The sequence below is a fragment of the Chenopodium quinoa genome, unplaced genomic scaffold, assembly GCF_001683475.1.
Source record: "Chenopodium quinoa cultivar QQ74 unplaced genomic scaffold, ASM168347v1, whole genome shotgun sequence".
NCBI classification, from domain to species: Eukaryota; Viridiplantae; Streptophyta; class Magnoliopsida; order Caryophyllales; family Amaranthaceae; genus Chenopodium; species Chenopodium quinoa.
The window spans coordinates 138,468-155,461 of NW_018742390.1; the positions used below are offsets into that span (position 1 = coordinate 138,468).

Consider the following 16,994-nt stretch of genomic DNA (forward strand, 5'->3'; position numbering starts at 1 on the left):
TAGCTACTAGCTTGCTAATTAAATAAGATTGACTTTCTCAATTAACCCTAGAAATTTAATTATTTTAATATATTAATCTCCAATAAATTTAGAAACTTTTTTGTCAAGCAAATTAGCTTAATTTGCTTGACCAAGCTAATTGTATTTTTTAGCTCCAATAGACAAGCTAGTAGCTAGAGACTTTTAAAAATGGCAAGCAAGTCCCTAAGTACAACCATTGGAGTTGCTCTTAGAAGCTCGTTTTATTTTTAAAATACCGCTAAAAGATCATCGTTGGCAACTTTTCCTTTATTTTAAGGAAACTTAAATGTGCATTTTTTTTTTAACAAAGTAAAAGTGTACTCCGTATTTTGGGGTTTCAATGTATTAAGTTATTAACACCAAAAAAAACAAACCTCTCATTTCACTTGTCTCAATTTTTCCTCAACATTTCTGAAGCGCGTTGAGAGAGAAAGCAGAGAAAAAGGTAGTCCGTGCCACAGGAAGTGCGGGGATTCTCCGCCACTTCTTTGCTACGCCGCACTCTTAACTTAAACATCTACCGGTAATCTCTCTTTTTTCTCTTTTAACTTGTAATGTAATGTTCACCATTTTTAGATCTGAGATTAGATCATCGTTTTTTAAACTGCTCTTCTTCATCTTAATAAACCCTAAAATCGGTATCTGAATTTTCCCGCTTATTATTGCTAGATTTTACAGCTAATTTATGAGTTTAAAAATGGAAGTTTTTCGCTTTTTTTTTTTTATTTTATTTTATTTTTTTGATCTGAAAACCTAAATTTTGATTATTGTTGATTTGTATTAGGTTTAGCAATTTTTTTTCAATTTTCAGGAATTTTTGTGCCTATTTTATGTTGATTAGGGATTGCAAATCTCTCTTGTTTGTTCGCTCTTTCGTATTTTGTATGATGCTGAAAAAGTTATAATTTTTATGTTGTTTTTCTGTTCCCAAATCCTAGATTAAGATCAAGATTTTGTCTTTCTGTAGTAACGTTAATTTTAGTTGATACTGTGTTCTCCACGTTTTCTTAAGCAAAACATGCAACTGATGTTTTTAAAACAGTTACTTCAATTTGTAAAAAAAATTGTGCAACGAATTTTGCTATTTTTACGATTTATATGTGTTCTCGAATCTTAGGTTATAGGCCAAGATTTTGGCACTGAATACTAGCATGAATTTTAGATGGGTACTAACTGGGGGATTTGCAGGAAGTTTCAATGGCTGCTACAGCTACAGCTTCGCCTGGGCCGCGGTATGCACCTGAAGATCCATCATTACCAAAACCATGGAGAGGGTTGGTGGATGGGAAAACTGGATACTTGTACTTTTGGAATCCAGAGACTAATGTGACTCAGTACGAGAGGCCTGGTGCACCTTCACATGGTAGCTCGATTTCATCTAGGCCTTACTCGACTTATGTAAGTTCTTCAGCCCAAGTTCAGCAGTCCTCTAATGGACATAAGGATGTTGGGAATGGTGATAATGATGATAAATATAGTAGAGGTAGCAATGTTGAAAGGAATCATCAGGTATACCTTTTCCTCTTTCAGATTTGTCACCATCTTGATTTTTTCTTCGTCAATATTTGTGTGGCTAGCTACTGATAAAATTGGTTAATTGATTAATCTATCTGAATGCAAATACATTGCTATTTTTAAGGAATAAGTTGATTGTTGATTGTTGCTTCCTGCTTGTGCTGGGTGTTCTTGTGCTATGGTGGGTGAAACAATACATTTAAAATTATGTTGTGCGGGATATTGTGGAATAAGTGACTTGCAATCTGCTTTACATGTATTCTTTTAATTAATATCTATGTAATAACCTTTTCACTTGCGTGAGTTGCACATTATGATTGCTAGTTTATGCAACTTGTTTCACATATTGGTGAACGGCTGTGTGATGTACATTATCTAGAAATAATTTGTTAATTTCTTGGAGTGGAGCAAGAAATATCTTATGCTAAAATGTGATTTATTTCAAGTGTCAAAGGCTTTAATATGTTTCAGCATTTAGGCTATTCAGTGGCAGTAGTATACTTAAAATACACAAATTTAATTTAAATTAATTTTATTTTAAAAAAAAATTCTGGCTAATCAGCTTCCAGTGGCTAGTCGTTAATGAAGGTTGGGATTTGTAAATTTAACAATCCAAAACTGTCTCTTTCTTTTTAAATAAGAAAGTTTATATTTTGGCTTTTAAGGCAATTGTAAAATACACTAGTTGACTATTGTTTAGAGTAGGTAAAATGAATTGGAATTGTTTTCTGTTATTTGTTACCTCCACATTCAATATTAACATTTACTTCCACTTTTTAATACTTGCAAGTTGCAACACACCTTTTTGCCACGTTGTTTGAAGAATTGATTAGACCATCCCTCTCTCTCTACCACTTTCATGCTTCTCCACATCATCTATGCCACAATACAATTTACTTTCTCCAAAAATCATTCTACATATGGATCATAAAAAAAGTTTACCATCACACTTTCTCTATCCTATGTGTATTAATTATTTACTTAATTTAATTATGATTATATTTCATTTTAATAACTAATTACTATTTGTAAAGTTAATTAATTAAAATAAGCAATCTAGGTAGAGAAAAGCGAATTTGAAAAATATATAAAACTATATTAATACGGATGTCTATGTGTAGGTCTTGAAAAATCATGAACGGTAATTTTTGATTCTTTTTTACTTCATAAGTTTTTCTTAAAATGCAATTGAAAAAATATAATAAAAGATACTCCGTATAAGATAACCATGCCATGGTTGGTTCATGTTTCACGTGGACCTAATATATATACCATCAAATGGTATAGTTTTATACCACCAAGGTAGTAAGAGCTTATAGATCTTTGATGAATTTGTACAACAATCAATCAAAGCCTTAATCCCGTAAGGGGGGTCGGCTACATGAACCAAGTTTGATTATTTCGTTAGTCATAGACATAAATCTTTCTCCTCCATCCCTTGTGATCCAATGCTTCATCCTCATGTAAATCCATATATTTCATATCTTTCCTAACTCCTTCCAACCAAGTCATTTTCGCTCCCCCTCTCCCTCTCCCTCATTTAACCTTTCCATGGTCCCATTCTTCCATTCTTCAAACTGGTACACCATTGGGTCTTGCCATGCCCAAACCAACGCATTTGATTTTTCCTTAGTTTATCTGCAATGCTTGCCACACCTACTTTTTTTGTAAATAACCTCATTTCTGATTCTATCTCTTAGAGTGTTCTCATGTATCCACCTTAACATATGCATGAATTTTTACACCGTGGTATAAAATTAAACCACGAGTTGTTGCTCTTAGAAAAGGTAAACATACGGATTAAGCTATTAAATCTAAATTTTACAACTTTACACTATCTTCTTATAAATGGTAGTATTATTTTTACTTAATTTGTATGTTTACCTAGATTAATGGTTTTTCCTTTCTTTTTTACTTAACCCGTTTCATTTACCACACTTGTAAGTGTTGTAAACTAATCATCAATACCTTTAATTCTTAGTAATTAATAATTACAACAAATGGATATTATAATAGGATTTATGGAAACGATTCAAACAAGATTCCACATCACGAAAGGCAGTCAAAGGTGAGTGTGAATAATGCAACTGTCAAATTAGGTCAAGGTTAAAAATACTGGGGGTAGTGTCATCCTTGAAGTACGTGCTAATGTGGTGTGTTGCAAGTAAATAAAAAAAGAGGAAGTATTTGAACAATATTTTGAGGTGGTTGAAAGTACGAGAGGGAATGTAAAAAGTGGGTAGGTGTAAATAAAAAGGTGGATATAGTAAAGAGATAGTGAATGGAAAGTTAAAAATAGTGCAGGATTAGGGGGGCAACATAGTGAAAGAGGTTTGTCAAAAATTGAATGACAGTTAATGTGTAGAGAAGTTCTAGAAAAAAATTCAAAATGGAAAGTGTTCACCATTAAGATCTTTCAAAATGGGGGGAGTTTTAAATTATTTCTAAGATGTTTATTATGTTTAAAATTATTAGCTTCAAACTAAGTTTCGTTTCATTAAACTTATATGAACAAAAATTTCAAATCAAATTTGAAAACAAACAATTTTATTTGAAACTGTATAATACTTCTGACAAGGGAAATAAACACGTTGTCAGATGTCTATCATTAGATCAAATACAATTTATACAACCTTAATAAACCTAATACGAGTATAAGGCAAGCATAGGGGTCGAACCATAGGGAACGAGTAAACACCACCAAATGTTATCAACAATTAAGCTAGTTCGGAATATGAGATTATTAAACTAAATTATAAAGGCGCTAAAACAAGAAATAAAACATTAAGGAAAACAGTTTAGGTATAGCATTCACTCAAACATAAATAAAGGCATAGAAGTTGAATTAATCACGAACTATACATGCATGAATATCGATATAAGGGGTCCAATCTAGCCACCTTTTGGGGTCAATTGGCTTCTCCTAACATAGCCGCTATGTTCTCACATTAGAACCATATACTAGGAGGCGCAATCAAATAACAATCGATACAAATGGATCTTGCTAGGTCCGCTATCGCATCATCATGCAATAATTCACCCTCAATCAACTAACAACATGCATTTTGCAAGTAGGTTGATCAAGCATATAAAGACTTTAATCACAAACAAATTAACTCCAAACCCTAAAATATGCTCAAGATCCAACTAAACCACAACCATCCCCTTAATGGGGAAATTACTCACTAATCATACCAACAACAAGATTAATTAACAACTAACCAAGCATCGACATGATTAACAAGCAATACTAACAACTAAAACAAGAATAAAATAGCAAAATAAAGAGAAAAGAGTAAGGAGATGCTCATTGATTGAAGTTGAAGATGTACAAAGAGGTTGATTAAGCTTCTTTAAGATCCAAGATCAACAATGGAGTGAGCCTCACTTTCTCTCTCTAAATTACTCTAACGTAATCTAAACCTAGAAAGAGAAGCTCTCCTAAAACTAATTAAGAAAATAGAATAATTGTTGATTAAAACTAAATACCCCAAAAAATGGGTATTTATACAAAGTTAATAAAAGAAAGTAAAGAGAAATAAAATTATAAGAGGAAATAAATAAAGAAAGAAAGTAAAAGAAAAAGGAAAAAGAAAAAGGAAAAAGAGATGGTCGTTTGCGTGGCTGATTATGGTGGTGTTTTGATGTGGCTGATTGTGGGTTGTGGATGGAGGAGGATATTGTTGACTCCAAACCGAGACTTGAACTCACTTCTTTTGAACTTTGTAGCACATGCCTCGAACCCACGAGCATTCGCCTACACAAAACACAATTTGAGGGGAGAAATTGGACAAATAAATTAAATAATAAAAACTGAAATAAATAAAGTCAAATTAAAATAAGAGAAATAACACTAAACTAATAAAAATTAAATAAAACTATACAAGTAAATAAAGTAAAATAAGAAATAAACCACGAACTGATTAAAACTATGAAAGTAACAAGGAAAAAGAACGAAATAAAATAAATCCAAAGCAAATAAAATGCGAAAATAAACTAAAAGTAATAAAATAAAGAAATTAAATTAAAATATACCAAAATAACAAGAAACTTTATTAAATAGAAAACAAGAGAATAAAAGGGAAAATAGAGGAAAATATATACGAAAAATGACTTTAAAACTACACCCTAAAAGTGACATAAATGTCACTCATCAACTTCCTCTGTTTCTATTTAATTGACTAACATCCCTAAAATGAAAATGTCATATTACTTGACCCATTCTATGTAAAATTTTGGTAGATAAATTTTCTAAATTACCCTTATGAAATGGACGTGAGGGCAACTTGTTGGGGTAATAAAGTAAGCCATGTGCAACAAGGGCCACAAAATGACATTTGTCTCTCCTCTCCTTGAATCTTGTGCCCAAAGCTATAGGTCAATTAAATAGAATCGGAGGAAGTATTTTTATATAGTTGTTTTCAAGTTCCATGTCATTATAAGAATTGCATTTCCATGTTTTTCTCTTATCCATTTTTGGTGTAAAATAAGGCTTTTATTATGAATACCCATGAGTATGACTGTCACCTATGTTTATGCAATCCAAGTTTATTACCATGCTTGTGATCTCGTATACTACATTTTTACTTGCACGTTCTCTTATACTCTATTTATCTTATACTACGTGTTATTTTTCTGTGTTTTACATTTTGTTATGTTCAATATAGTTAGCAAGGTATAAAGTATATTAGGTTCTCTTATATGCCCTAATTGCTTCACCATCAATACTCACAATCAAAGCTAGCAAAAGTTTTGGATAAAATTAGGAAATCAATGCATTAAACACAATGTCATCTTTTGTTGAACAAATGGAATTGGGATGATACAATGTCATCTTGTTTTACAAGTATTTTAAATTTTAAATTTTGAAATAGAGCACCAAAGGTGGAAATATTCCAAATGATGCTGTTGTTGAAGGATCCATTCGTGAGCAAAGACCTGTGGATGCAGCCCATGCAGGTAGCGGCTTGTCGCCTGAAGCTTATCGTCGTCGGCATGAAATATCTGTTTCTGTGAGTATTATGGACTGGATTCTAATCTTTACTTGCATATCCTTTTAAGATTGTGAATACTTAAATCTATCATCTACGTCAACTGTTTGTTACTTCATGAATGTTCTTTTGTTTTTTCAGTGCTGTTAATTTACACTATGTTTAAATATCAATCATGTAGAGCAAGGGAAGGGAGAGGAGTATAATGAAGGGGAAGGATAGGGAAGGGAGGGAGTGAGTGAGCTTCCATTTTCTTTCCAAATCTTTCTGATGTGGAAGTTGGTTTATGAAAGGGGAAGGAGAATGGATCCTTTGAATTTTCTCCCAAGTTTCCTTTCATATGATATCCAAATGAAAGGGTGACAATTTCTTCAGTTTCTCCTCTTCTTTTCCATCCATTTCTCTCAATCCAAAGTTCCAAACATAGTGTTATGATATGAATGGTTTATTTGTAATTTCATGGTTCAAGTTTTAGTAGTGGCTTTTTAAAGTAATTAAACATTTGGTACTATATGTGCAATTAAAAACATTATTGGGTTTTACTTACTGAAATGCATGGGCAATTCATTTCATTTCTACTATTGATTGATGGACATAATCTTTTATTTTTATTTTGATGCTATTGTCTTACTTTATAGTATTCTTATTTTTCCTGTTGTGAAAAGAAATATTTTTTCCTGACTACAGTTTACTTTACTTTTTTTTAGGGAAGTGGTGTGCCCCCACCTTTCACAAATTTCGAAGCTACTGGTTTCCCTTCTGAATTGCTGAAAGAGGTATCTATGATGTATTTATCTCATAGTTGTTCTGTCCCAGTAAGTGTGCCGAACTATGTTGCCGATTATTTCCATGCAAAGTTCTGCAGTTGCTGGAGTTCAGACTTGGGTTATTTATTTTGCATCTTTACTTTTTGTCGCAGATGCGATATTTGCTCCAGGGAGGAGCTAATGTCGTACGCTGTGCTGCCCTCTGTTGGAGGGCTTTGTAATTGGAGTGCTCTTTTTACGCTGGACCATTGTTTGAGATGGATTTTTCGAATCATCCAAGTTCGTGGCCGGCTTGCTGTCGATGATGATTCAGTCTGCCACATGGTCCAAACAAAAAGAAGATGCCACCTCCTGCTGTGGCTTGCATCTTGCAAGCATTCGCTACCTGCATAGGAGGATGGTGCTTCTTCTTGCATGATCCTCTGTAACTCAAAATAGCTGTAGCTTAGGAACTTTTTAGCTCTTTTACTCAGCACTCTTGTGGTTTTTTGCTTTTACAGGTACACCAGGCTGGATTTTCTGCTCCTACACCTATTCAGGCACAGTCATGGCCAATTGCAATGCAAGGTCGAGATATTGTGGCAATTGCTAAGACAGGTTCTGGAAAGACCTTAGGCTATCTTCTTCCAGGTTTTATGCATCTCAAGCAGCGCCGCAACAATACACAAATGGGACCAACTGTGTTAGTACTGTCACCGACAAGGGAATTGGCAACACAGATTCAAGATGAGGCTGTGAAATTTGGGAGGTCCTCCAGAATATCTTGCACGGTACGACGTGATCTCTGTTTCTGATAAATGTATTTAGGTTGTCTTGCTTGATTATTTTTAGTGAGGGCACATCTTCTTAATTGGAAGTTGAACATAAATTTTGTTTGTTTCTTTTGAATCTGTTCTTAAATTAGTAATATCTTTAGTCTGTATTTTAATGTATATAGCAGTATGCTTTTTTCAGTTTTTGTTTTCAAAACTTGATCTTCGAGTTATATGAATTACTACTATTTCGAGTAGAATTTCTGGGATGAATTTGATAAAATGGTCTGGGTCATTGTTGTGGTAAATTTTGGCTGGAGTCGTATGCCATTTTATATTGTTAATTTTTCATGAGTATCTTTTTAGAAGTACTGACTGGTAACCATATCAATCTCACTCCCATACATATACCTTGTGCTTGCCTATTTGTGCTGCTGTAATCGAGTATATATGGAATTGTTTCATCTCATAAAGTTATTCCCTTTATTTAATCCTGTAGTGTTTGTATGGAGGGGCACCCAAAGGCCCACAATTGAAGGAGTTAGATAGAGGAGTGGATATTGTGGTAGCTACACCTGGTCGTTTGAATGATATACTAGAGACAAAGAGAATTAGCTTGAATCAGGTCTCCTATTTGGTGCTTGATGAGGCAGATCGGATGCTAGACATGGGTTTTGAGCCACAAATTAGAAAAATTGTGAAGGAGGTACCCACTCGTCGCCAGACACTGATGTATACTGCAACATGGCCCAAAGAGGTCCGAAAGATTGCAGCTGATCTATTGTCAAATGCTGTCCAAGTTAATATTGGTAATGCAGATGAACTTGTTGCAAACAAGTCTATCACTCAGGTAAATGCCAATCTTTTTTTCCTTTATCTTGCTCTATTATCAACGAGTGATATACTACTTCCGTTTCTTTTTAGTTGACACGTATTCCTTTTTAGGAAGTTTTTTTTATTTTTTTTATTTTTTATTTGACACGTTTCATTTTGGGGTAACTTTTTTACCTTGCATTTACAAGCTACCCCACTTGCTTTTTCATTCTCTCTCACTCTCCTCTTTTTAATATATATCAAACGCGTCAACTAAATAGTAACGGAGGAAGTATATGATAATATCCTTGATGGCGTTGGTGGTATGTACTAACTACTAAACGTTAAATTTATCTGTTGCAGCATGTGGAAGTAGTTTCTTCTATGGAAAAACAAAGACGACTGGAGCAGATATTAAGATCTGAAGAACCAGGATCAAAGATCATTATCTTTTGTGCAACTAAAAAAATGTGTGATCTTCTTGCTCGCAACTTGTCTCGTCCATTTGGTGCAGCTGCAATACATGGTGACAAGTCTCAGAGTGAACGTGATCATGTACTAAATCAGTTCCGATCTGGAAGATCTCCTGTGCTGGTTGCTACAGATGTTGCAGCCCGTGGTCTTGATATTAAGGACATTAGGTTTGTGATTAATGCTTACTATTTCACTTTTATTGCATGTGAAACACCCATATAGTTGCTGCGTGTGTTTATCTTTGGTGATATGAACTCTACATTGACATTATTTGGTTGCATGCAGGGTGGTGGTTAACTATGACTTCCCTACAGGAATTGAGGACTATGTTCATAGAATTGGTAGAACGGGAAGAGCAGGTGCAACTGGAGTGGCATATTCATTCTTTAATGATCAGGATAGTAGATATGCTTCTGATCTTGTAAAGATTCTTGAAGGGGCAAATCAAAAAGTTCCACAGGAGGTCCGTGATATGGCACTACGAGGTGGTGGTGGTGGAATGGGTAGGTTTAGACGTCCATATGGCTCTGGTGGTCGTGATGGAGGCCGAGGTGGGAGATTTGAATCAAGTTATGGTGGCAGGGATGGTGGAAGGGGTCGCGATAGGTAAAGTGACATGCTACTTATTATTTTTTTTTTTAATTTTTATTTTATTAATGTTTTTTTTGGTGAGCTTTTCAAATTGTATTGGGTGAATGCTTTTCAGTGATTAACTATTAGATACATTGGTTACATATAATCTGAAAACTGATTTACCCTCCATTCCCCCCTCCCAACCCCCGAGAAAAAAAAAATTATCACTTACAAGAAGGCATAGTGTCATAATACACTATCGTCCTTACATAATTAGAGATCTTGTTCAATATATATATGATTCCAGTAATGTCCTATAGGTTACTATATCACACATCCACCCCCATTTATGTTTCAGGCTCTTGTAAAGATTCAGTGCTGTTATGCTGATCTGTATGTGGTTCTGAAGTTCTGATGAGTATATTATGCTTTGCCTAGTCTCTCTTAGAAGTAGAAAAAAACATGCTATTTTATTTGGTATATTGTATTATGTTTGTGCTCTCGCTTCTTGTGGTGCTCTCACCGGTGTTTTTTATTTCATTTTGTGAAGATTGTTGTATTGATTTTTGACTTCTTTGGTCTATGATTGGGGACATACTTTTGATGTATCCTTCTTTTGACATTATATGGGGAACATTTGTTGTGTCTAACATCTTTTGACATCATATGGAATACTGTCGTTATATTGACTTTCGCTTGCTATGGTGCTGGATGACATAATTTGTGATTGTGTTGTATGTGACCAGACTGAAAATCAGTTACGTATTTTCTTAGTGCGCATTGATTTTTTTTTTTCTTTTCCCCTTGAGAAGTATGATTTTTTCTTTGGTCATTGAAACTGATTCTTGTGAGTTGTACTATCTACTATGTATTTTGGAGCAGTTTTGCTAATGTTATTTGATTGTGCCAAGGTATAATGATAATGATAGAGGCTACCAACATGATAGAGGCTACCAGCCTAGAGGTCGCAGCCGAAGTCCAAGCCCAAGTGGTCAGAAGGCTTGGGGTGGGGCTCCAGTTAAGGATCAGGGGTGGAACCGTGGGAGGAGTAGAAGCCGCAGTCGCAGCCCTGAAAAGCTTAACAGAGTTCCTCCAGGGCAAAGTTTTCATGAAATGATGATGGAAAAGGCTCGTTCTGCTAACGCTGACAGTGCAGTTGCAGGCGGGAACCTATCTTATTCCCGAAATAATGAGGAAGAGGATGGTGCTATTCCTGCTCATGAACATATGTGAAGCAATTGCTAAGCTGACTTGGTTACAACATTTTTTGGTCGGAAATGGTAGCGTTATGTTGTATGCAAAAATGCTGTATGGAACTTATATTGGTGCAGTACAGTAAAAACTTTCGTATTGTAACTGGGAAGTGATTGTTGTGGACGTAAATGTGGGTCTCTAGCTGTTTTTGCAAGGCTAAGTGGGGTACCTGTCGTAAAAAAAGGGGGTTAGTGTTGAACATTCGAAGTAGCTGGATGTATTTTCATGGTATTTATGCAGGCCATGCTTAAAAATGAATGTATGCAGTTAATCATATTGTTATGTTTTATGTTTTTTTTTTAACAGACGAAATTAAAAAGGATGCTGCATCCTTGGCTATTCTATGCGCCACTTCCACTTTTGCCCTATTTTCCTTGCGAATAATACACCATTTAAAGCTCTTTCCCTTTTCCTTGATTTCAGAGATTGGTCCAATCAATTGTTTTATCTCTAGCCCTCCCCTTTTGCAACAGATCAACCAAATTTGCAGCATCTGTGACAAAGACCATACTACTTAAACCTTCTTGGATACACCATTTCATTGTAAGTAGACATGCCATAGCTTCCGCATGGAGAGCGGAACTTGCCATTCCAAAATTGCAGCCATAATTCTTTATCAATACTCCATTCTCTACTAGAGCCCGACCTATCCCCATCCTCTTTGTTTATTTATTCCAAGCACCATCAAATTGTATTAGTAGATTAGAGAAACCTTGATCAAACTTCCCTAAACTTGCCAAAAGGAATCCTGGTGGTCGTACTGGATCTAAGTCTGTTGGGTAAGAATCTTCAAACCCAGTCGTACCTTGGTTGATAAAGGTCTGGTGTTCTTCCATACGCTTGTCAATCTTTTCCAATATTTCCTCTGCAGGCACCTTGTTCCCTCTGAAAATGAAGTCATTCCTTGCTAACCATATCTCCCACAGGGTAGCCACAACGATTGGAACTCTCTCACTCTCGGAACCATCCTGACTATAAAAGAGTCGGATATAACATATTAACCACGTTTGAATAGTACTCTCCAAGTTTTCCTCCGATCTAATACCAAGGCTTCCACCAAACCATACCTTCCTTGAAGTATTACATTGTCTTAAAAGGTGATTCATATTTTCTTCTTCAATTTTACAGATTTCACACAAGCCTGAGGCGCTAAGATGACGAAGATGCAAATTACTCTTAACCGGCAAACCATTATAAAAAACCTTCCAAATAAAAATTTTCCATTTCGGTAGTAGTTTTTGTTTCCATATAAACTTTAGAAACTTTATCTCATCAAGTGTAATTCTATCATTCTAGACTTGTTTACCGAGTAAGAAGGCGTATCCCGATTTCGTGCTAAAGTCTCCAGTCTTGGTAAGATTCCAACATAACACATCCTCTCTGTCTGTTTCCGGCAACTCCATAGCCCCGATTGCTCTTGCCTCTGCTAAAGGGAAAAAATCCCGTAGTTTCCTAGCATCCCACGTATTATTTTCTTTATTAATAAAATCACTTACCTTGCCTCTTAAGACCCGTCGGAAAGTTACATTTGAATTTGGCTCTGGAGTTCTTCCATCAACCCAAATATCCCGAAAAGCATAAATTTTATCCCCATTTCCAACCTTCCAACCATGACCATCTTTAAACTTCGATTCACTACTTCGAATACCCCTCATTCCCCATGAAACCCTTTTGTTCTTCAAGGAGAGAACCTTCCCTCTAAACAGCATAGAAGGGCACTTCATAGCATAGATTCTAGATACCAATAATTGCGGGTTATTGTGCATACGCCAGGCTTGCTTCATTAGTAAGGTATCATTAAGGGCTTCAATATTTCGGAACCCTAAGCCCCCCATTCCTTTAGGCAATTGAGCAATCTCTTTTTTTACCCAATGAATACCCTTACTACCTTTATTCCCCCATAGGAATCTCATCACCAGACTCTCAATCTTGCTAGCAATAGCACAAGGAAGCTTGAAGCAATTCATAACATGTGCTGCCATCGAGATAAGTACTGTATTTACCAGAATTATTTTTGCAGAGAAAGAAATGTTGAGAGTATTCCAAGCCAAAATTTTCCCCGCAATTTTATCTACTAGAAAGTTAAAATTTGAGCTTCTACTTGGAAGGAGATCAACTAAAGCACCAAGGTGATGTCCCAGGTTTGTTGTTTTGTTTATTCGCAAGATACTTTTATAAGCATCCTGCTTTCCCAGGGTAGTGCTCGGACTGAATTTGATAAAAGATTTGTTTAAATTCAACTGTTCCCCTGAGATCTTACAGAATCGACTGATAATAGTAGAAAGAGATGTACATGTCTCTTCTGATGGATGATAAAACAAAAGGACATCATCCGCAAAAAATAAGTGATTAATCCTTGGGGACTGTCTCGAAAGCTTAATACCTTTAATAAGATTGATGTCTTCTGCTAGCTTTAGCATTCGTGAAAAAATATCCATACAAAACAAAAATAAATACGGGAAAAGGAGGTCACCTTGCCGCAAGCCACAGCTGGGACTGAAATTTGAGGAAACACTTCCATTTATCAAAACTTTGTAAGAAACTGTTGAAAAGCATTGTTTACACAGCAAGATCTAATGGTCCGGAAAGCCAAATTTCTTCAGAACCTTAACCAAAAAATCCCATCTTACTCGGTCATACGCTTTGCTCATGTCCATCTTTACCACAGCCAAATCTGCCCCCTTCTTTCTGTTATTAACCATATGGAGAAGCTCATGGCTAAGAAGGATATTATCGGACATATGTCTCCCTGGTACGAAAGCATGTTGGTAATCCGAAATAAGATTTGGAAGGACTAGCTTTATTCTATTTACCATACATTTAGAAGCACATTTGTAGATGGTATTACATAAACTTATTGGTCTAAGATGCCCGACTTCTTCTGGATTATCAATTTTAGGGATCATAACCAAAATGGATTCATTCCAAGACTTTAGGATAAAACCACTATTAAAAAAGCTAGTAATGCCCTTAATCACCGAAGGGCCAACAATATCCCAGTGTTGCTTGAAAAATTCTGCCTTATAGCCATCTGGACCCGGGGATTTATCACTCTTCATTCCAAACATGGCATCCTTAATTTCCTCTGGAGTAATACTTTTTTCAAAAATCCTTTTATCGTCTTATGATAAAATAGGTAACTCCATTTCCCTTAAAACCAAATCAATCTCATCCCCATCATTTTCTTCCAACTTTGGGTCATACACATCTTTTAAAAAATTTACTACAAGAGGGATCACCTTATCTTGCATGCATGGATTGTTGTGTTTTATGTTTTTAGTATGCATGGATTGTTGTGTAATTTTTCCCATTGTGCTCGGAAGTTTTTACTCTTTTGTGGCTATTTGTTCCAAGAAAATCTCTTATCTCGTTAATCAAACAAGCGTTCTATATTACTTATTATAAGGCGTCTTATAAACTCTATGCAATTACTACACTTTTGATATGGTTGGTAATCATAGAATTTTAAAATAAAATGGAAAAATTGTAAAAAATAAAATGATTTTTAACGGATCTTCTAAATATAATAAAGTGATCTTTTGATTATTCCGAAATAAAACGACCTTTGACATCCATCTTTTATAAATAGAATGAAAAACTGATAACTTTTTTGATGGGTTAGTGGTTACACTTGACACATTGTGGGTGGTAGTTTTTTCTAAAAAAGTTTAACAATTATTCTTATTATTTATTTTTTATTTACATCACTTCCCGAGTTCCCTTTTATAAATGTTTTTTATTTTATTTTTACTACCTCCGATCCAAATTACTCGCTACTTTGGAATATTTTATAACTTACAAATAATACCCATATTATTTGCATCACTTCCCATTTATAAATGTTTTTTTTTATTTTTTTTTATTTTATTTGCATCACTTCTATATATAATAATTTTAAACCGCGCATTATATTTTATTACTCCCTCCGTGTTTTAATAAGTGTTACACTTATCTGTGTAAAAAAAATAAAAATAAAAATGTTACACTTATCAAAGTCGGTCGTGTTTTAATAAGTGTTACACTTCCTTTTTTGGCAAAAACTACATTAAAATATTATATCTTTATCCTCTCATGGTCCCCACCTGTAGGGAATATTTTAAGCATTACCCCAAACTTGAACCCCACTGTGATCATACACTTAAGCATGGTGGCGTCCAAAGGGAAGGAAGATAGAGCAAAAGAGTCGTCAACAAGTTTTAGGAACTTGTAAACCGTTTACAGGGTGAAGTTTACACCCCTTAACGATCCAAGAGATCGTCAACTCCAATAGGTCTGGAACTATGACTGGTAGTTCAGGGATGAAGGTACAAATCCAACCTAAAAGAGATTGAACTTGTCCTAATAATAGGCCTCTACTTTATTCTAATCGTAGTCATGTGCGCTTTCTGACTAACATGCAATCAATAGGTTTACCCTAAACCTGTTTAATCTATGTTGGTTGAATATTAATGCACAAATAAATCTATTATTGGCGATCACTTGAATTATAATCAAATTAACCCTAAACAAGATTATTAATTATCTTATTAAGTGTGATTACAAGTACCAATTCCCTTTAAACATGCATAAAAGGTGTGATCAAGCAATAATAATAAATATCAAGCAACATAATAATAATCATAACAATTATAAAAATAATCATAATCATAATTATCATAATCATGTTAAAGCATAATAATAGCAAGATTCTAGGCATGATACTAACAAGATTAATAACAAACCCTAGCATGTCACTAAACATATAAAAATCAAAGCTTTAACCCTAACATGATACTAACATGAATATTAGAAAGACAATAAAAGGCATCACAGAAATCACTATTGATCTAAGGAACTTATTCTTTACCTTAAACATGATATTATGAAGATCAAAACGCCCTAACATGACACTAGGAATCATAATAACAACCTAGACATGATTTCTATATCATAATATCAATAAAGCAATTAAAGCACTTACTTGGATGCCTCGTATCTCTTTCTAATAACAAAATACACACGTTAGTAACTTCAAGGAAAATAATAAAATCAAACAATTAAATTAAATAATTGAAAGAAAGATTTGGGACCAAACCTTCAGAAATTAAAACCTTTCACGTCTAGGGCGAAGGCAACTTCGAACTTGGCTAGGTGTGTCTAGATCTTGTGAATGCGGAATTTTGTATGCAAAAGGCTAGTTTATAAAAGAGAGATAGATTAAGAGAATCTTGAAGAGAGTTGATGATTTTTGATGAGATTTTATGATTGAAAACGGAGGTTTTAGGAGGCTATTTATAGAGAAAATCAGCCGGATGGATAAAAAACGAATCAGAGTTTCGAAGAGAATAAAAGAACTTGGCGCCAGACGCCAGACATTAGCGCCAGACGCCAGACATTAGTGCCTGATTCCAGATCTAGCGCCAGACGCCAAGCGCTGGTCTTGTCGTCAGACGCTAGAAAACAATCTCCACGCGTTTTTATAATTTAATAAATTTTAGCCGTATAGAAGGGCAAAATCGTATTTCCCTTAAAAACACTTCTTTAATTTTGATTAAAACTCTAAAAAGTCAACTAAAGTCAATTTATCAATGCTAATTAAATTAGGAATGAAAAGAACCTTCTAGAAGAATCTAGAAGACTATAATCAATTCTAATTACATTAGGAACGATAAATCAATATTAGGCCCTCCTCTAGATCATTGGGCTGCATATAAATATCAAACCGGGCCCAGTTCATTAATTTAGCCATAACTTCCTCATTATTCATCAGAATTGGGCTTATAATATCACTACTAGAAGTAGGCCTATTTCCGACGTATTGGTTCCGACGGACACCAAATTCCGTCGGAAACATA

General features: G+C 34.8%; 1 protein-coding gene across 1 annotated transcript; it reads left to right on the plus strand.

Annotated features, from left to right (window-relative positions):
* The first annotated feature begins 379 nt into the window (after positions 1–379).
* LOC110699848 (ATP-dependent RNA helicase-like protein DB10) lies at positions 380–11,528 on the plus strand. The gene is made up of 9 exons (XM_021877362.1): positions 380–544; positions 1,210–1,530; positions 6,411–6,548; positions 7,235–7,303; positions 7,795–8,064; positions 8,546–8,896; positions 9,223–9,500; positions 9,619–9,939; positions 10,818–11,528. Exons 2-9 carry the CDS (start codon positions 1,219–1,221, stop codon positions 11,137–11,139), a joined length of 2,061 nt encoding a protein of 686 aa, XP_021733054.1. The 5' UTR covers positions 380–544; positions 1,210–1,218; the 3' UTR covers positions 11,140–11,528.
* The last annotated feature ends 5,466 nt before the right edge of the window (positions 11,529–16,994 follow it).